Below are 22,488 nucleotides of genomic sequence, written 5' to 3' on the forward strand. Positions count from 1 at the left end.
TCTTGGAGACGTCATTAGGCTAGGGGCTCACATACTTTTTCCTCCCTGCTCTGTGAATGTTTACATGTTATGTTCAATTAAACCATGGCAACATGTAATGTTTGTATATTATTATTTTCAGCAGACTGTGTTTTTCTATTGTTGTGACTTAGATGACGTTCAGAGCACATTTTATGACCAATTCATGCAAAACTCCGCGTTATCCCAAGGGGTTCACATACTTTTTCTTGCAACTGTATATGGACCAGGAAATCACAGTGGTATTGGCTAAACCTAGGGGGTGGAAGGGTGTAGGTATACATACATGTATGGGCTAACATTCAAGTTCGATGTATGTTAGTTAGAATGTTTTACTTGACTTCATTCTTATCCTAATGTTTTAAACATATAATAAAACATGAATTATTTCATCCCTGAGGTCAACAAAGTGTCTGAAAATTGTCTTTAAACAATTTTCTAGTAGGATAAACTGTAGCATAATTCAACGTGGATTACACAATACTTTTCTCTCTTATACAGAATAAATCATTCTAAATTCTAAGAATATGTAATGAATTGTGCACCTGGAGTAGTAGTAATTTGAAGTTTTACAGTAAAGAGCTTTACCAGACAGAGGGCCAGATTAAGAGACTGTGCAGTCCTAAACTGGATGGGGAAGGAAAGGGAAGAGGTTGAGGGTAACCACGTCCGAGAATCTCAGAATATATCTATTAAGTTAGAAGCCTTTAGCTTCAGTATGGCAAAATTCTGTCCCTTAGGTGTTAGCAAATAAAGGATTGGATTCAGTTCAATTTTGCTATGTTGTCTTTGGACTTGGGCCTGACTGAATATCTAGTTATCTACAAATGCAAACAACAAAGTATTTATCAGGGCCATTCTACCTGAAAATTGATGCATCAAATCATTTCCTCAGAGAGAAAAGTACAAAAAGATTTATTTTCTTAAAATACAAAGATTTTCAAATTTAAACATTTTTTTTCAAGTTCACCTATATATTAGACATTTTATCTCCTCTTACATCAGTTTCAGAACATATAACTTTATTATTATATCTATTTCACTTTTCCAGAGTTTCTGAAGTGTTTTAGGTGGATATTTTATATCTGTACTATTTCTAAAGACAGTTACATACATTTGAATAAAACAGGATCTATTTTGTTTGACCACAATTTTTACTTATGAGTTATCTTTTTCCTACAAAGGCTTAGGTACAGATTCTTTTGTGCTATTCCCCTTTCATGTACTTCTAGTGCAGAGCTGCAAGTTGTTTTGCTAATGTAAATAAAAAAGAATCATGTTTGCTTCATAATGTTTTATTCTTTGCACTAAAAATATTTAAAATACCCATTTGTGTTTGCTTGATATGCTATTATTATTGATACATTATTATTACCAAACCTATTCCTACCATAAATTCTGATCAAAGTGTTTGCATGTTGCAAGACCACATACATGAAAGAATATTCCTTTTGCTTTACAACCTCTCCAACACAAAACTGAAAACCGCATGTCCTATGAGAGAGTAGAGCTGGGTAAGTAGCACTAATGAGATTGAGTTTCCATCCCCCAAGTTTTGTCCTCAATTTTACTTCCTAAATCTATTTCCCATATTTATATTCTTCAAGAAATGACTACGGACAGATCTAGTGCATAATCTGGGGGTCCTCCCAGATATAAGGTTCCTGGCTAGGAGGGCTTTGGTAAATCTTTGGGTTGTGTGTCGGGGGGGAGGGGGTTGCAAATAATCACTCATGCCCTTGTGACCTCTCATCTGGACTACTGCAGTGTGCTCTACATGGAACTTGAGGAGCATTTGGAAGCTTCAATTGGTGCAAAATGTAACAGTACTTCATGAGATGAATTGGTTGTCAGTGTGCTTCCTGATGTAAGTCAAGGTGCTGGTTGTCCCTTTAAAAGTCCTTCCTGGCTTAGGAACAGGTTCTTTGAGGGACCATCTCTCCCCAGTTATTTCTGCCATTCAATCGGCCAGGAAGGATAGATGTGCTTCAGGTCCCATTGGTCAAAGAATGTTAGTTGGCAGACCCTAGAATGCATTCCCTAACTCTAACCTATAGCGTCCAGCTTGTGGAACATTCTACCTCTGGAGTTCAGGATGGCCCTGACCCTGCTGGCCTTTCATAAGGCCCTAAAGACTTAGTTATGGCCCTGGCCCTTAGACAGTGCAAGGACTTGCTTTTCGGTTATGCTAGAGATCTGAGTTTACATTGCTTGGCCAATGTGTTTTTTAACTTTGTAATGTTTGTAATTCATTTTTACTTTAACTCTGTTACCTAAGAGTCACTTGTTGAGATGGGTGGCCATATAAATGGAATAATAAAAAAATAGACAGATAAATATAATACTTGTTCCTCCTTTATTATCATCATAGAGTAGGCTCAAAAAGTTGGGCACATACTCATGCTTGGTTAAACTTAATTTTTGTTGACTTCTACCTGCATACCAGGCATTGCCTTTGTTGTTTCATCTCCCAAAGGTCCTCAAAGAATCAAGGAACTAACACAGATCAGCCAACCAGCAGAGGCTATCTGGGAAAAACTTTGTCAAGGGCCAGAGATGCTACATCATATTAGCAGCAAACTAGTTCACTCGGGTTTAGGATTGCTGATGAATTCCCCAAGTGTCTATTGGAAATCAGTGCATTTGAAGACCTTTGAAATGAGAATACATAATGACTATCCTCTCTTGTTTTTGAAATATTTTTATGAACTGAAATTACAAATAAGTACAAAAGATGAAGAACCAACAGCAATGAACATTTACAATAAATTATGTGCTAAGGATGATAATGTAGGAAGGGGACAAAAGCTGCTCTAAGTTATGTGAAAAAATTTTTTATTTAACTGGGGAAAAGTAATTTTATTTTTTGATAAATGTAGTAGTTTTGAAATGATCTTTTTTTTAAAAAAATATCAAACTTACATATATCTGGATCTTTACTCTTCTTTGTTTTGTTACTAAGACTTATTTCAAACCTGTTGATATCAGAAGAAAGATCACTGGAAGAAAAAAAAGAAAAATCAGATTCATATTTGTGTTCCATCTTCACGCTAAACATCAAAATGGCAGAAAGTTGTTGGTATTTTCATTACAGTTGTATTGGTTAACAAATAAAAAAGCTACATACTATAAAACTGTATGATTTCCAATTCCATTTTAAAGTAGCTGTTTTTTAAAAAATCTATTCAGTTTGTTGGCAAACATCCCTGTCCCATGTAACAGAATTTGCATAAACTTACTCAAACACAAACTCCTCTGACCACACAGGGTTCTGACCTTCTCGTACATGGGTTTTTGCCACTTGAACACTGTTCAGGGATATATTACAGTAAGGACTAGTAAAATGCTTTGCTGGAAGTGTATGAGCTTCTTCAACATGCAATATAAGACTGCTGACCTAGAAAAATTGCGACAGAATTTTAAAATTTATTTTACATAAATTATAAAGTATAACAATTGTACATAAATTATAGTTACATCCACTGATATATCAAGTAATTATATATCTAGTAATACCACATTAAGAATCTAATGCAATAACACATTAGATTTAATTTGAATGCTATTGTATATTCTTTCATATCTATCTAATGTTGGTAAAGAAAGCAGAAAAATGCCTGGACAGAATTTACACACTACTGAAATAAGAATACAGCGCAAAACTATTGACTGATGGTTTTTAACTGTGGGTTTGTGCTTGCATAGAACAAATTCAGAGAAACTATTTAATGATATTACTGCTCCAAAGATACCTGGATAAAGACAAACAGAACCTAAAGCAACAATAAAAGGGATACGTGTTTAGTTATTGAAAGGGATGGGGTGGGGAAAAGCACATATTGCAAAATAAATTCAAAAACCGTCAATCCCCTTGGAATGCGACAATCTTCTACAACAGACATGTCAAACACAAGACCCGGGGGCCAGATGCGGCCCGCGAAGTGGTTTCATGTGGCCTACGAAGCCATCCTGGAAACAGTGAGGGAATGGCCCCCGTTGCCTTGGCCCTGGCCCAGGCCGGCCGGGAGCCAATGTACAATTTTGTGGTGGACATCTATGATGAAACACATTCAGTCTTAACTCCACAAGGCCGTCTGGAACCAGCCCCTGCCATGTTGGCCCAGTGCCCTAGGTGCATGCTGAGGAGGTGTCACCCTTTGTGAGGAATGCACCATCGCCTGGAAGTGGCCAGCAAATGGCCCTCGCCTACTTCACATACCCGGCTTGATAGGCTCCAGGGGAGGGGTTTCATGGGCTCCGGGGGAGGGGTTTCGGCAGGCAGCGGGGCGCTCTCCTCACAGCGCTGAGAGGCTGAGCCGGGTGGCGCGAATCCAAAAAGAAGTGCGAGGCCACCCAGCTCCCAGCCTGCCCGGTTTTGGCAGGCAGTGGGGCGCTCTCCTCACAGCGCCAAGAACTGAGCTGGGTGGCACGAATCTGATGAGAAGTGCAATGCTGCCTAGCCCCCAGCCTGCCCACTTTCAGCAGGCAGCAAGGTGCAAAGCTGGTGAGCTTTGCACCGCCCGGCTCAACCTCTCAGCACTGTGAGGAGAGCGCCCCGCTGCCTGCCAAGACCAGGTAGGCTGGGGGCTGGGCGGCATTGCACAGGTAACTTTGACTCTCACGCTGCTCATGGAATCCCCTCCCCCAGAGCCAACCAAGCCAGATATGTGAAGTAGGTGAGGGCCATTTACTGGCCATTTCCAGGCTATGGTGCATTTCTTCATTCCTCATGAAGGGTCACACCTCCCCAGCTGCATTTCTTGCCTGTTTTTCTCCCTCCCTCATCTCAAATATTTTCCCACCATTCTGTACTTAGGAAGGAAGGAAGGAAAGAACAAAAGAAGGAGAGGGAGGGTCTGAGGGAAGTCCTGCCTTAGTCCTGCCCTGCTGCCCTTTTACCATCCCCTTGCCCCCTTCTTCTGGCCTATCCTGAGGGTCTCCCATCCTATTGCTAAGGAAGTTTTGGATACAAAGCTGGGTCTCCTCCCAAGGAGAGGGAATAGGCCTCCCTCTGACTTTGCCCTTGTACCCATCATGAGCAATCTGGCTAAGGAGAGCAAGCACAGCAGCAGCAGCAGCCTTGAGGAGGCGGTAAGTGCAGCTGAGCGCCCTCTTGAGGAAGTGGGGATGGGCTTGGTGCTGCCGGTGCTCGAGGGCCAGGCTGGGCATTTGACCTCTGCTTCCCAGGGCTCCGGGCAGCCCGCACCACCATCCAGTCCCCCCGCATGGCCTGAGAGGAACAGTGAGGCTCCTCCAGTGGACCATGCCTTGGCACTTGACCTGGTCCCATCCCCTTCTGCAGAGATCCTCAGATCTATCCCACTCCTGCCCAGGCCCCCATAGGCACCCTTGATGCAAACGATGTAGAGCTGGCCATGCCCACCCAGTAGGCCACACCCACTCCATTTACACCCACCCAGTAGGCCACACCCACCCCGGCCACACCCACCCAGCCCAAGGGCAACCGCAATGCTGATGCAGCCCTCAATGAAATTGAGTTTGACACCCCTGTTCTACAAGGTATCCTACATTGCTACTAATGCAGGAACTAGTAGAAAGGTGAAGAGGAGGATCATGATGCCACTTCCTGGGACATGAACAAATGCCATTGAATATGGAAGGCATAAGCACCCAACCTCTATTCAAGCTTCTCTGTAATTCATAAGAGTTTGCTCTATGCAGATATACAGCCTTTTGAAAGAATGTACAGCAATCCTACAAGAAAGTTACTATTTAATCATAAAACCACTATTTTTATGATTACGAGAACTTATAGTGACTAATTTTGTCACATATAAAATTGGAAGAAAGAATACTGTAACATCTAAATGTTAATTGTTCTACCAAATATTTAGAGGCAGTCAATACAATTTGCTATTTATTATTTGTAATTCTCAAGAATTTTTGGAAGGCAACCCAATAAAAGATATACAATTATTACAATAATATACACTTTCTGGGTTAGCTTCTCAATAAAAATGTCTCATTTATGCTAAACAACTAGCTTTCAGAGGAGAATGTACTTAGTTCTCAGATTATACTTTATGCATACATATATAGGATGACATTTACACAATGATATCCCACTATAATTAGACATAAAACCCACTGAAATGACATCCCATACTACCACATATATATGTTGCTCCATCTTGATTATAGAGCGATCTATAAGAAAAATGCCAATTAACATAATTGATTATATAACTGAGTTTTCTTAGAATTTGACTTTGATTTCATTATTAAAGTCAAAACTAAAGTTAAAAATTATTAAAAGCAAAGCAGTACTTGTATGTTATTAATATTATTAACTCAATTTATTTCATGTTTATTTTAATTTTTAATTTGTTTAAAGTACATGATAGTCACTATGATTATTCTTTAAAAAAGTTATAACTTCTTTATTTTATATAAGTAATAGATTAGTTCAATCAAAAAAAATTCAATTTCAGTGAGAACACATTACCTGACGCAAGCGCTTATTAGATGTTCCTGAACTTGTTTTTCGTAAATTGCAAAAAGTTTGCAAAACTTTCATCCAGTCCTGCAAGTAAGAATATCTCAGATCAGCAGTTTCCACCTATGCAGTGCAATCTTTTATATGTCCATAGCTGGATACAGGATTACAGACAAAATTGCACTTATGTTTAATCCTTTAACCAATTTCTAGGTATTCTAGTCAGTTTAATTTGTTATAGCAGGTCTCTTTCTTATTTCTCATAATGCAGAAAAATAGAATGATCATAATCAATTAAACATTTAATTACAGGAAGGTAAAGTATAAAGGCAACAGAAGACACTTTTTCTGACTGCCCGATTTCTGTAAGTATATGCTCTTGTTCACTCCTAAACAGATCTCTTAAATAATGACAACCCTTTACCCTCTACCCTTTAATAAACTGCTTCAATAAGCTGTATATCAATCTCCTTGCAAGGAAAAGGTCCTTTTGGGGGCCAGTGTGTGCCCGAGTACACACACACACACACACACAAAACTGAAAAATATAAGATAGTAGCCTTATTAGGAGCCAAAAACCTTTGACCACAAATATTATAAATATAAATCACTATAGCAAGCACATTATTACAATCCAATCTAATTTTTACCACAGTATATTAAAAACATGTCATATACTGCTATCCTAATCATATTATTTCAGCAGATTTTTTGCATATTTACCTGTGCTTGTTCTGGAGTTTCTCCTGCAAAGTAAAAGATGTAATGCTCTTCACTAAAGTGCTGAACTACTATCTGAAAACAGTTTGGCCTATTTAAAGGAAAAACAAACAAATAAAAACAGAATTCTTTTAACAGAATGCAGGTGTCATTCCTGGGACATGCAGTGCTTTTCACTCTCATATATGTTTACTATTATTACTCTCCTATTGCAGTGCATTAAATTACCTCTTTATTTTCCAAATATGTCTATATTTTAATTGATCATATGCACAGCCTCTTTTAATGCACATTAATAGCAGCATTTAAGGGTTAATTGCTTCAATATGAGATGGGCAACAAATAAATCTAATAATTAAAAATAAATGAGTTAATATTAACTCCAAAAACTGCATGAATTGAAGTCTTCCCCATTGCCCTAAAATGTCATTACATACAAATTTGTTTTTTGGTACCTAGTATCAGGCTTTATGTTGGTATATTTATGTTCAAGAACTAAGAAACTTTAAAAACAATTTTGAATGTTAGAAAAAAACATAATTTTGAGATAATCTAATATTTCAACTGAATTTTACAAAAAATGCACACCAGGATTGTAATCCAACAATTTAATGCAAATTATTTTTTTTAACTTTCCTAGCCCTAAGAGTGACAAATATCATTCATACATAGTACTTGTTTTTTGTTTAAATTCTGTTACAGATTTTTGGGGTATTGGCCTCTATTCTACCAACTCTTAGAAAGTCTGTTTCATATCATACACATTATAATATCACCTTCTCCTTAAAGGTAGTCAAAATACTTAGTTGAATTATTCAAGTCCTAGCCTCAGGAATCCATAGGCCGTAAAACTGTTAAGTTTTAATTTTCTTACATTTACCGAGCCCCTCTCCCACTAAAAAAGGACAAACAAAAATAAAAAAAATGGATCATTTTACTTCCAGAAATAAACCACTGGCTAAAGAGTTAGTGTTGACAAGAAAATTTTGGTTTCCTGGACTGCATTTCCTACGTGAAGGACTCTTGGCAAGAGATGGGCTGCACCTCACGAAAACAGGGAAAAATGTACTTGGAAGAAGACTGGTCCAACTCATTAGAAGGGCTTTAAACTAAAATTGAGGGGGAAGGGTGACCAATCATTAGAACCTGTAGAACACAAAACCAATCATAAATCCCAAGAAAATCAAACAACAATCAGGAGATCCAGGAAACATACCCATTGACAGACATAAAAGTCTTAAATGTTTATATACTAATGCTCAAAGCTTGGGGAACAAACAGGGTGAACTAGAAGCAATAGTACACGAGGGTGGGTATGACATAGTTAGCATTACAGAAACGTGATGGGACAAAATCTACGACTGGAATGGACTGATGGATGGATACAAATTGTTCAAAAGAAACAGGTCTACAAAAAGAGAAGGAGTTGCACTGTGTATAAGAGAATACTACATATCTACCAAAATGCACATGAACAAAGATAAAAGCCCTCCAGAATCTATATGGATCAATATAAAAGGGGAAAAAAGTGACATTGCCATAGGGGTATACTACAGGCCACCCAACCAATCAGAAGAAATAGATGGTCTCTTTGCCAACCAGTTAACAAATGTATGTAGGAAGCACACCACAGTAGTAATGGGAGACTTCAACTACCAAGATATCAGCTGGGAGACAAACTCTGCAGCGAGTGGGAGAGCAAACAGATTCCTAACCAAACTAGCCGACAGGTTTGTCATCAAAAAGATAGAGTAGGGAACTAGAAGTAAAGCTATACTGGACCTAATTCTTATTAATAGAGAAGACGTGATAGAGGAAGTTAAAGTTGCCGGAACCTTGGGGGAAAGTGACCACATCATACTGGAATTAAACATAATGCAAACACAAGCAATAGAAAATAATTCAACCAATGTCTTAAACTTCAAAAGAGCTGATTTAAACAAACTCAGAGAGAACCTAGGAAAGATTTCATGGATGAAAATCCTAAAGGGGAAAACACCTCAAGAAGCGTGGGAAACTCTCAAAAATGTGATCATAAAAGCCCAGACCAGCACAATACCACTGAAAAATAAAAACAAGAAATTCAATAGAAGGGGAAATTTGCAGATGACACTAAGCTGGCAGGTATAGCCAACACCCCAGAAGCAAGCTCAGGATTCAGAAAGACAAACTTGAACAATGGGCCCTATCCAACAAAATGAGTTTTAATGTGGAGAAAAGCAAAGTTTTACATTTAGACAGGAAAAAATCAAAGATATAAGTACAGATTAGATGAGACCTGGCTCAAAAACAGTAATTGTGAGAGGGACCTTGGAGTCCTAGTGGACGATCACTTGACTATGAGCCAACAATGTGCAGCAGCAGCCAAAAAAGCTAATACAATCCTGGGTTGTATAAACAGAGGCATAGAATCAAGATCACACGAAGTATTAGTACCGTTTTATAAAACCCTAGTGAGACCACACCTGGAATACTGCAACCAATTTTGGTCACCATACTACAAAAAAGATGTTGAGACCTTGGAAAAGGTTCAGAGAAGAGCAACTAAGATGATCCAAAGCCTGGAGATTAAAACATATGAAGAACAGCTGCAGGACCTGGGTTTGGCTTGTCTAAAGAAAAGAAGAAATAAGGGTGACATGATAGCACTATTCCAGTATTTGAGAGGATGCCACAAAGAAGAGGGGGTCAAAATATTCTCCAAAGCACCAGAGGACAGGACAAGAAACAATGGTTGGAAACTGATCAAAGAGAGAAGCAACCTGGAATTAAGGAGAAACATCCTAACAGTGAGGACAATTAACCAGTGGAACAGCTTGCATTCAGAAATCGTGGGCACTCCATCATTGGAGGTTTTTAAGAAGAGACTGGACAGTCACTTGTCTGAGATGGTATAGGTTTTCCTGCTTGAGCGGGGGCAGGACTAGAAGACTTCCAAGGTCCCTTCCAGCTCTATTGTATTCTATTGTATTCTCTACTGTATTCTACTCTCATTTTTTGTTCCCTGTAAAATTTAAAAATCAATACATTGTACAAATCTTGAAAACAAAAATGTTTTTGGCGACTTACAATAGGCGATTTACAATAGCTCTTCAACAACATAAAATATAATGTATCAAGAGTTATAATAATACAAAATTAAAAAAGAAAAAATGAGGGAAATATATTTTCTATTGTTCAAGAATCCTTTTTAAGTCGCCTTATAAGAGCCGTGGTGGCGCAGTGGTTAGAATGCAGTATTCCAGACTAACTCACATTGTCAGGAGTTCGATTCCTTCAATCCTGACTGGCTCAAGATTGACTCAACGTTCCATCCTTCCGAGGTTGGTAATGTGAGGACCCAGGTTGTTGGGGCAAATAGGCTGACTCTGTAAACTGCTTAGAGGGCTGTAAAGCACTGTGAAGCAGTATATAAGTCTAAGTGCTATTGCTATTTTGTTTTCAAGACTTGTACACTTTATTATTTTTAAAAATTATTGACATTGTATTATTTATATAAACTAGAATACTAAAAATAGAGAAGAGAAAAAAAGATATTCTATCAATATTAATTACAATTTAGATTATTGTTACAAGCATTAAAATTATTTGGATTTTTCATTCAAGGCTGAGAATAAATCTTGTATTGTTAATACACAACATATACACATACAAATGAAAGGGAAATATAGATGAATGGAACAAATTTAACAAGAATTAAAATAGAAAAAAGTAAAAAAAACAATTAGGTTTTTAACTTTTCCATTTTTACATATCTGCTAATTAATATTATTTGTAGATACCTAGACCACCCCCTTAGGTGCCAATCTGCAAATGGTTGTTTGCCATGCTCCATCATATATTGTTATCTATGGGAATCATTATTTCTTAAATTTGATTAAATTTCTATTGGACATATATGTTGCCCCTATTCTCCAAGTTTAAAATCCCATTCAGATATTGTCAGAATATCTGACATTTGTCTTTACATTTGCTTCTATTAATGAAATTAACCCTAAAATATTTGAAAATGGTATTTATGAAAAATGAATAGAATATCTTACCTGCCAAACAGACTATCATGTACACCATAGACAGAACATACACTAAGATCTATCAATCCTTTGGGTTTAGTCGCTCGCTTTTCACTTTCAAAATAAATAAGTTGAGCATCATTTCCTTCTAAAATAAAGTACAAGTTTTTCCACCGCTTTCCTTTACCTGTAAACAGGGTAACGAGGCAGAATAAAATATGTGGATTTTCTATCATCAAATCTCTGACAGTCTGACTTCTAAAATCATCGTTGTCAATCCTGCCTTATTTGTTCAAATTACCCAAAAATATTTTTTATGGATTTTTAACAATTTAGGAATGTTACATAAGGTAAGCATTTAGCCAAACTCAAATTCTGACAGACTGCTGGGAAGGTTCCCTACAGACTGGATTCATAAATTCGTATCTTTCTGGAACTTTTCTTTTTTTATATTGTAACTCTGATTGGTAGTTTCAAGTTCTATACATCATAAGCAGAAAAAAAGGCAATTAAGAATATTAAGATGTAAATATAAGCTAAAAAAGACAGTAATATGTAGTTACACTCTATATAAAGCATACAAATTGTATAAGCATATAAGATTACATTATGTTTCTACCACACCATGTTTTAATTTATTTGTATCCTTTATTATTTTTACAAATAATTTAAGGTGGTGAACATACCCAACACACCTTCCTCCTGTTTTCCCCACAACAACAATCCTGTGAGGTGGGTTGGCCTGAGAGAAAGTGACTGATCCAAAGTCACCCAGCTGGCTTTCAGGCTAAGGTGGGGCTTGAACTCATGGTCTCCTGCTTTCTATCCTGGTGCATTAACCACTGGACCAAATTGGCTCTATTTAGTATAATTCAAGATTCCCTAAATTGCAGTATGTACAAGATTCTGGTCATTGACACTGAACGTACTTGCCACAAGTAAAGCAAAACTTAACTAAATTGTCAGATATTCACAGCCATTCTTAACTACGTTTTTTACTTACTTTTTTTAAGAAGGTATCCTTTTTTAACAATATTTTTATAGAATGCATCTTTAGTTTTTCGCCGAATTGTATTGTAAATTTCTTTTCCATCTACAACATCGTTAAGCACTTGCCCTTGATGCTGAGGAAAAAAATATGTTAATTTTTCATTCTGAAACATTAGAATTCTACAATGCATACTATAGCACACTGATTAGTTCATGTTGCTACAAGATACTAATTAAAGAATGAGTTATAAAAGATAAAAATTCAAAATAGAATAAGCTTTTTCTCATTGCTAACATTAATGTCAATTACGACTCTTTCTACCTAAAGAACAAGCCAATTTTTTTTATTTTATTTAGCTGATGTTTTTATCCTGCATTTATTACTTCTAAAATTAACTCAAAGCAGCGAACACAGATAATACTCCTCACTCCTATTTCCCCTACAACAGCAGCCCTGTGACATGAGTTGGCTGAGAGTGACTGGCCAAAGTTCCCACCTGGCTTTCATGCCTAAGGTGGGACTAAAATTCAGTCTCCCTCTTCTCTGGGACAGCACTTTAACCACTGCACCAAACTGGCTCTCAATACACATTTGCAAGAGCAAATCATAAAAAATAATAAGCCATCTTTCTTTTATGACTTTGTCTCATTTTTGCAATTACTAAAAGCTTTAATTACAATTAAAAATTCATGTATTGACTTACCTGCATTGGAACAGGATCTTTAAGATAATAGCCTTCAACAATCTGTTCTTTTCTATAGTGATCTATGATGTCTGCTATACTGTTAAAAACAAAACAGGGAGTCAATTAAGACTTAGAATTTTATAAAATTAAAATAGAATGGCTATAAAACATAAATGGGTACAGGCTTTTCTACTCAAAATGTATGTTTTAATGAATTCCCAAATGAAAAGAAGTTGACACAACCTACACAAAGGGCAAAGCTAAATACACCATGAATCTTTCTGAAAATTTGAATGCATTCATACTATTCATGTGCAGTTGTTTATTGATTCAAAAATAAGAAAACATTGCAGTTATAAAAAGTTTGGACACTCTTCCAGTTAGCAATTTCTAATGCCTCTCTAGAAATAACAGTTTCTGAAGAAGTACCGTATTTAGCAAAGACTATTCTTCCTGCTTTTGGAATGCTTTTCCACTTTTTCTTGAAGAACTCTTTTAGTTCAAAAATATTCTTGCATGTTTGAGATCTTGTGACATATTTTCACTACCATTCAAGTCTGAAGGCCAGACTTTGTTTTTATTTTCCTGGTAAGTACTCTGTATTTTATTTTTATTTTTTGTTAAGTCTTTTATTTTTCTTTACTATAAGAACTTCATTGTCTTAGGTTGTCTTTCTGAAATACCCAACTTTTCAACTTTATCACTGACCGGGATATTAGCTGTTGATATTTAATTGAATCCATTCTTTTTCTCACCTGCACAATATTTACTGTGCCACTAGCTGCTTTAAATGCTTCATCCATTTTTTTCTACAAACTTACTTTATGTAGTTGTGGCTGAACATTTCAATTCTGTTCTATCATTTCAAAGTGTCTTTGGAGATTCCCAATCATCCAGGTCATGGTTATCCCAAAGGTGCTTTTTCCAAAAAGCAACTGGAATTTCTTGGGGGTTTTTTTCTTTGAAAACATTTTGCTTCTTATTCAAAAAGCTTCTTCAAAAAGCACCAAGAAGTTTCTTTATTTCTGAAGAAACTTCTTGGATGAGAAGCGAAACATTTTAAAGACAAAACCAAGAAAGTCAAGTTGCCTTTTGGAAAAAACACCTTTGGGATTATCATTTCAAAGCACTTTGTTCCAAAATGTATCAGATTTATCAAGGTTTATCTTTACATTTTAGATAATGTCATTTGTGATGAAGTCAAAGAAAACATTTCCTTTAGAAAACTCTTCAGTGCAGATCACTACCACTTAAGTAACATTGTACTGGGACAACTACTCCAGTGTCAGCTAAATTTTCAGCACATTATTTATGATCTGTTAAGTTATCTGTTTTCTCACAGTTGAAATTGATAGCTAGAAGTGTTTATAGTTTACTTTTAAAATTCTTTGGAAGAATGAATTATCTTCATTTGTACACGCTTAGATAGCTGCTTAGAGAAGTCTATGATTATAGAACAATCACATCCTGAGAAGTTATAAAGATCAGAATATGGGTTCATTTGTAAAACTACTTCTAAATCTTTGTAGACTTAATGAGGTGGGGGGGGCACTCAGCAACAACTTTACTGTAAAAAGAAAGTAGCACTAAATTAACTTGGTGGCCAAATTTCACATTTACTGCTTTTCTTCTTATTTTGAACAACAATGGAAAACCTGTTCAAATTTGCAGAACTGTATGTTATATTTAACACTATACCCTTGTACCAGCTTCTGTTCACTTTGGGATTCACTTAAATGTAAAAAAAAATGCAACTGTAACTTCTTAAAACTATATTTAATAGCACATAATTAATACATTTTTCTACGAATATGTATTTTTAAAATTGAAAAATAAAAAATATAAATTTTGTAAAAAAATTATGAATGTATATATTTTAATGTATCTAGTATTTAGTACCATATAAATAATACTGAAATTCTATAATATAAAGCAGAGGCCCAAAGTATAAGAAAAAAGTTCTAAGTCACAAAATTCTAATGTAAACAAATGGTTTAGGACCAAGTTATATGACAGTCTTCATCTATAGCATTGAGATCAGGAACAGTAGCATGTCTCGGTAAGTGATCTAACACTAGGGACAGTATATTTTCAACTGTATTCCCTCTTCCCTATGTAATGTTTTGTATCTGGCATATCCAGTCTCATCATTTTTAAAAGTGCAGGTATGCAAGCATAAATACAATTTCTTTCTGAGACTTCCAGTTCCACCCTGTACCGATCTGGCCGAGGGATTGCGAGGCTCTGCACCCCACAGCTGATTTCGCCTTGCCAGGGGACCCTAAATGGGTCAAAGGTCGCCCCGGAGAGGCGACAAAGGAGGAGTGCTGCGATGATCGCGAAACCATAGTTGAAATATAAACCACTCAGAAAAGATGTTATATGTGGATGTTATAGGATATATAAGTAGTATGGTATCTTTATAATATATGAAATATGAAAATATTGGGATGGGGTATGTAAATGAAAAGTTTGGATATTTAGGTAATTAATTTTGAGAAAACTATGACAGATAAGAATGGTTTGAATTCTGAGGGAAAATTAAGTTTAAATAAGAATTGTGAAAATAGGACACATAGGGACCTAACAAGATGACTTTTACAAATACAATTGAAACATGTTAATTAGAAAAGATGTTATATATGGATGTTATTGTTATCTGTACAAACACAAAAAATGTTTATATCTAACCTTGTATGTATTGAAAATATTATATTTATCTAATGTTGACAAAGGAGAATAACATTGGAAAAAGAGAAGATCAAGGAAACATACTATTAATTAATATATTGATCATGGAATTATAGAAATTAATTATTACTGATTGTTTTTTTCAAATCTATGAACCCAGACAACAAGCTGTTTACTAAGCACTAAAGATTGTTATTGCAAAAAATCAATAAAATATATTTTAAAAAAATCTTTCTGCATTTTATTATTTGATATATTGCTTTGAAATGTCTCATTTTAAGATGGGGTTGAGGAATATTTTAAGTGTGGCTTTTATAAACTGTTGGTCTATTGTTAATTTATTCTTATTTATATAAATTGCCCTGAGAGGGTTTTTATCTCTAAGTGGGAAAACAAAAAATCATATTCAATCTTAATCACATTTACACTGAAAAGTTTGCAGTGTATTATAACAGGGAAGCAGGGTAAATTGCCCCGAGAGAGTTTTTATCTCTAAGAAGGAAAACAAAAAAATCATATTCAATCTTAATCACATTTACACTGAAAGGTTTGCAGTGTATTATAACAGGGAGGCAGGGTAAAACTGCATTTGAAGGCCAATATTCAAACGAACAAAAAAAATCTTGCACTCCATATCATTTACAAATCTATATATCATGCATAAACCATTGTGTATAAATTATATCAACAGAGCATTTTTCTTCTTTTTGGCATTTTCAATTATAATAAACATGCAATGACATCAGCAGAAAAGAAAAATGGAATTGAAATATGCTATGTATTTAAAACCAATAGTAAACTGTATACTTTGTTACATTTTCAGAAGTGTAGCGCTCATATACTTAAAGTATTCATTATATTATCAAGCTTTATACTATCCCCCTGCTTTCCATATTTTTAGAGACTTTGCTCAATAAAAGCAATACATTCAACTTTATGAAATCTGATATTTATCAAATTCTTCCTCTTATATTTATAAGGAAAAGGAGGGTGTCAGTTTTACTAGGCAGACTCTCCTGCCATCTCCTTTACAGGTAAAAAAACTAGGCTTCTGAGCCTCTTGTCCCACCCACTATAAAATTGTGGGCTCTGCTGTCTCTTATCTGACATAGCCCACAACTTTATAGTTTATAGTTTTCTAGGCAACATCTCTTCTCCCTGTCTCCCAAGGTCTTTCCTATATACCATTACAGCCAGGGAAAGAGAAGTAGGATTTTCTGAAGAGACTGCTCTATATTTGAGACGGTCATCTGTACAATTTTGTCTTATGACCCTCTTTCCTATTGTATATCACAGTGTTTTCCATAGAGTGTTAGCAGGCAGTTGCAAAGAAATTCAGCTGGCTAAAATTTTCTAAATAAAATTTCATAAAAGAAAGGAAAAAGATAGCAGTCAGCCACAGAATCTAGAGCTGCTAAAGATACCAATACCAGTTCCTTTCCCTACACTTTTCCTACTCTTACTGGCTAATAATAACTTCATTTTGGTCCATGCTTTACATCATAAATATACATTTCAGTTCAGGTTGAACTATCAGGGAAAAAAACCCCATTCTCTATGTGTAACAATTTGTGTTTGGAACATTTTGCATATCCCTTCCTTTTGCTAATAGAAATGCATAGCATACACTTTTCATGTTCAGTAACCTATATGTAAAACCTAGCAATTAAATTTGAAAAGAAAATTAAATATAGTAAAATACTGAATATTTTAGGTTATGACTGCTTTGAACTGAGTTTGTCTACTATTAACCATAAATATTTTTAACAAAAATATGGAAGCAGTTGGTTTGCTACTGAAAAAACATATATTGAAGAGTTACATAAGACATATTTAAAAGTGTGCCACTACCAATGGACCTAATAAATTCTCATACCATATATGCTGGAAAAAATTATAAGAGGCTGAATAAAATTGCATTTAAAGCTAATATTGGAATAGTTATGAAAAAATTTTGCAGGCCACATCATTTACATGTCTGTACATCATGCTTACTGAAATGCATTTGAATAATTTCACTGAGTACAGACAACATCAATATAGCATTTCCCCCCTCTTTAGCATTCTCAATTATAATGTAAACATGCAATGACATCAGCACGCCAAAAACCTCTAAATATAAATATGCTACATACATAAAACCTAGTATGGTAAATGGTAAAACAGATCCTCTCTGTATCTTTGTCAGCAACTTTACTATTATAGTTTTAATAAAACATTTTCCTAGCAAATACAGTACGTCAAATACTATTATTATTATTATTATTATTATTATTCAGTTTAGATTTTATGTTCAAAAATTGATTAGACTGTCAATGAAGCTTAGACCTTTCCATGCTCAGATTGTGTGTGGAGGCCTTTAAATTGCTCCTACTGAACCTCCAATATCGACTGCTTTCATAATTTGACAGCTGGATCTGGAAGTGTTAAATACTACTTCAATAGTATCCTTTACAGCTATAACTCTCAGACATATCAACTATTTTATATTTCTGCAAAAAGCATTTTAATTTTGAAAATTTCATGATAATATGTCTTTCTCTTTCTCACGCACATGTGCATATGTAGAAGCTATCCAATAATGAAACTATATCTCGTGACAAAAGAAATTTTTTAAAAATGTTATATGAATGAAATCCTGCAATGAACAGTTTAAAGGTATTACTTTTAATTAATTATATATACATGGTAATTAATATATACATGGTAATTAATTATTAATTACCACGTATATACATGGTACACCACATACCAAAAAACTCAGCTAATTAGGACAAAAGTGTCTTTTGGGGAAGTTGATGTAAAAATAATGGGTTGGGTTCAGGAAAACTTGACTTATATAATGGGCTTTTTCTCTTTCCTTTGTAGCTTTCTCAGGATCAGAGCAGAAAAAGCAAAGAGTGCTGCTGCGGTAGAAAATAGTTGGTGAGATCCAGCAGGATGCTTTAGATAAGCATAAGTAAAATTTCCACTCAGAGTGTAAAAATCAGGTTGCAATTTCAGTATCTAAACAAGAAGTACAGACACAAACGTAAGGTTGAATTATTCTACTTATTAACAACCATTGAGAATAGCTTGTAAAAACTAGTACATGCAGTGTAATTCAAGATGGCTTCAGATGAGAATGTTTTCTAAAAAGAAAACACTTTTTAGTTTTTCCTCATTATCAAGTTACACAAACCAGATCCTGTAGAAATGGGGGTTTTATTGCTTAATTCAGGACTGTGGACTCCTGTTTCATACACGTCAAAAGTTTTCAAATGGGAGGCTTCTACTGCCATACCCTTAAGAACTAGACAACTAGATAATGGGCGAAAGATAGTTTACCTTCAAAAAGGCTGACTCTGCTGCTAGCTTGATTTTCAATGAGAATGTCCGAACGCCAGACAGATTTAGTGAAGAAGATACTCAAGAAGGTTGTATGTGGGATATGCAAAAGGATACAATTGTTTAGCCTCATAACTTCTTCAACTTGAAGTTCTATGACAGTTCAATGACCTTCTCAGCTAGGAGAACTTGATACTTTCTCAGTTACACCAGCTGCAGGATTTCTAACCACTCAGAAGCCAAGCTGGAAGCGAGAGAAATTCTCGGTTGGGATGGACATCAATTCTAGCTTAGGGCAAATCTTCTTTGGAAGTGAGAACTAAACTTAGCACTACTAAAAGTTATTCAAACACAGTCTACATCAACATACTTTTAAGAACTTGAAAAATAGAATGAAATGTAATCAGTATAAGTGCAGTTTTATGTCCTAAATTTTCTCTCATGTGAAAATTAAGTTCAGTGTCTAGTGATGAAGCAATGATATTTTTAAAAGAAATATAGCAGAATCTGCTCTTATGCCAAGCCTTTTTTATTTGTTAAGATCTGACAATGGACACATCTTCTTACTCATTTGAATACATGTAATCAATTTTTATTCAATCTATTATATACATTTTTAATTTTGTATCTTTCAAATTAAAAATAATCGTTACTTATATATTCTCCCTCCCTGCACAAAAAAGCAAACACCAGAAAACCACAAAATCTGATAGAATTCAGTATATACCATTAATGGCAGTTAACAGAATACATAACACAAATTGTAGAATATGTTTGCAACATACCTGTTATAGTATCTGCCCCCCATCATAAACTGATTGTTTGGTGTTGGACATATTTTGAAACGCTGTATATTTTCACTGGTTCGAAAGTAGAGTGAGTAATCCCCAGGTGTATTATCAGAAGGCCTCACAAGAAAACTTGATACTTGACCCACTAATTATAAAAAAGGAAAAAAGTTACAGATCTTTGTCAATAAATACGTTTTATTTTACTGATCTGGAATTTAGCATGTCATTTTTTCTTAGGATATTCTTGTTAATTAAGTAATAAAGGAGTCAGGAATTTCTAAAAAAAAGTCAAACCTTTTCATGTCTTACTTTGCAAATAAAGCCTTCTATGTCTTGAAATAATCCCTAATTTAAAAACCTTTGCTAGAAAAAACATATTTTTATAATAGACAATTTGGGCAAATACTAGAAAGAATGATTTTTAAATTTTAGCTTAGACATGAGAAACTACAATCCCAGAGCCATATGTATGCCCTCAATTTTCAGTAGAAGCCCTACTCCCATCTGGCTACTCCAATGGATTTTAGTTATAAAATTGTGGAAACTGGCAATTCTTTTCCCTGCCAGTTTGAAACACATGAATAATATATTGCAAGTCCTAAAATAGTTTTATTTTATTTTATTTAAAAAAAGGCAAATTCCCCATTCCACCAAACCCCCTAAAAAGCAGAGAAATCCTGGCCTAAGCACATGTGTGACATTTCACCGTTCTAATTCTATCAAAAATGTTACATGATGTTATTCAATTATGTTTTATATAATCAAAAATGGAACCTTTTCTTTTTTTAAAAGAAGCCTTAATTCAACCACAGTATTTAGTACAGAAGACATACACATATTTAGGACTTGGTAACATTTTGATTTAAATTTAAATTCCCCCCCCCCCAAAAAAAGGAAAAAAGACAAAATGGTTCAAGAGAAATGCAAATACTACACAAATCAGTAACTGTGTCATAATCTGATGTTGTGCTATTGTCTTTTCCAGTTTCTGGAGATCTCAAAAAGGGACATACCGGTAACTGCTCTAAGGTGTTATAGAAAGATGCTACATTCTGACTTCCATGTTTCAACATTTGGAGGTAGAACAATATCATATAATTCTAGCATACATTTCATATTAACAGATATTCTATAAATTAAAATTCAGAAGTACCTGTCATCAGCAAACTATAAGCCTCTTGTTTTGAAATCTTTCCATGGAACCATCTTAAAAATACAACAATAACAATAAACACCAGGAAATATTAGTGGCAAGTTCTTTGGTTTGCTTTAAGAAACATACATCTACAAATGACAATTAAAATGCATTTACAAAAACCCAGAAATGTAACATTAAAAATATTCATTTTTTTTTTGTATCAGTTGGATTAAATGTCAACAATATCTGGTAAGTAAGTTTTAAAACTGCTAGTTTTTCCTCAAATGACGCATAATAGAAAACAGCAACTTGGTCTATATCATGAAAGCACCATCTGGAAGCTAGAGCTGGTCCAGATGTGTTGGGGAATGTTGGGAGCATCATGCTTTGCCTGCAGGACCTTGCTGTTTTGCAAACTGTACTGGTTGCCAGTTGGTTTCCGAGTGAAATTCAAGGTGTTTCTTATCACCTTTAAAATCCTTCATGGCATACAGCCTGGCTATCTCAGAGACTGCCTATCTCCAATTGTTTCTGCTTGTTCGGTACAAACAAAAAGAATGAGTGTGCTCTGGATCCACTTGATTAAACAGTATTATCTTGGAGGCAGAGCTGCTATTGCAGTTTCTTCCCCAGCACAGTTTGCAAAAGGTCCTGCAGGCAAAGCATGATGCTCCCAACATTCCCCACTACATTCTGGAACAATGCCCGCCCAGAGATTCTTGCACGTCTCTTTCTTATGATGTTTAGGAAACTGTTAAAAACCTGGCTGTTCTCCCTGGCCTTGGGATAGGGTGGTTGGAGTGGTCCCTTTCTATTATGTATGCTGAATGGCCTGTGCATTGTTTTCCAGTCAGCTAAGGTTCTTTTTTACTTGTATCTCGAAATATTGATTTTCATTTTTATTTGTAATTTACCCAAGGATTTGGATGTCTCTAAATTTGGAAATTTAATTAAAATTATGTGTTCAGAAAACATTTCAAAGCAAGCTTTATTTCTATTATTGTTCTTTTATCCAGATGAATATATTTCATTCGTTTTGTACTACAACTTGTTATTCAAGAACTTCTCCATTGTACTAATTAATCAGCTCAATGTTAAAAAAAAAATGTGACTAATACTAAACAAAGCAATCCAGATATGCTTGTGAATCAAAATTAGATTATAGGGTTTTTTTGAAGTGCTAAAATATTTCTCATTATGCACATTAAAATAGCACTAATTCAGTGCTCAGCCTCAGTATCTTTATTTGTACTGCCTAACTGTTAATAATTAGGCTCAATATGTAACTAGGCATACAATCTTTTTATGGGATGATGCCTCTGGCATATAAAAAAGCAAGAACTAGTATGCTGGAAGAACATATATCGAGATACTTATGTATAAAAATTCTACACTTACATTTTGCCTTCATGTGGATCTTCCTCTCTTCCCTTAGAAGAATATGATACAAAAAGTATTAACACAAAATGATTTTAGCATTAAGAATGTTAAAGAATTCTGTTCTCTTTAGAAAAAAACATAGTATAATTTAAAAAATTTAAACATTAAGTTTAATGTTTAAAGGAATAAAATTCACAAGAGTAGAAAACAACACTTGAGTAATATTACTTACCACTTCCTCTACTAAATCTTCTACAATAAGGCCTTGTTCATCTGT

The 22,488-nt window shown here is 35.0% G+C and overlaps 1 protein-coding gene across 1 annotated transcript in view; it reads right to left on the minus strand.

The window, feature by feature from the left end:
* RASA1 (RAS p21 protein activator 1) overlaps positions 1-22,488 on the minus strand; it is a gene marked incomplete at its 5' end in the record, with an annotated part of 36,610 nt that extends 14,122 nt beyond the window's left edge. Inside the window, 11 exon segments of the mRNA XM_015832106.1 lie at positions 2,941-3,017; positions 3,258-3,415; positions 6,485-6,562; positions 7,199-7,286; positions 11,239-11,395; positions 12,212-12,332; positions 12,903-12,981; positions 19,688-19,838; positions 20,847-20,899; positions 22,230-22,261; positions 22,444-22,488. Coding sequence (XP_015687592.1) covers positions 2,941-3,017; positions 3,258-3,415; positions 6,485-6,562; positions 7,199-7,286; positions 11,239-11,395; positions 12,212-12,332; positions 12,903-12,981; positions 19,688-19,838; positions 20,847-20,899; positions 22,230-22,261; positions 22,444-22,488 — 1,039 coding nt within the window.

The sequence above is a fragment of the Protobothrops mucrosquamatus genome, unplaced genomic scaffold (genome assembly GCF_001527695.2).
Source record: "Protobothrops mucrosquamatus isolate PMUCROS unplaced genomic scaffold, P.Mucros_1.0 scaffold_303, whole genome shotgun sequence".
Taxonomy (NCBI): Eukaryota; Metazoa; Chordata; class Lepidosauria; order Squamata; family Viperidae; genus Protobothrops; species Protobothrops mucrosquamatus.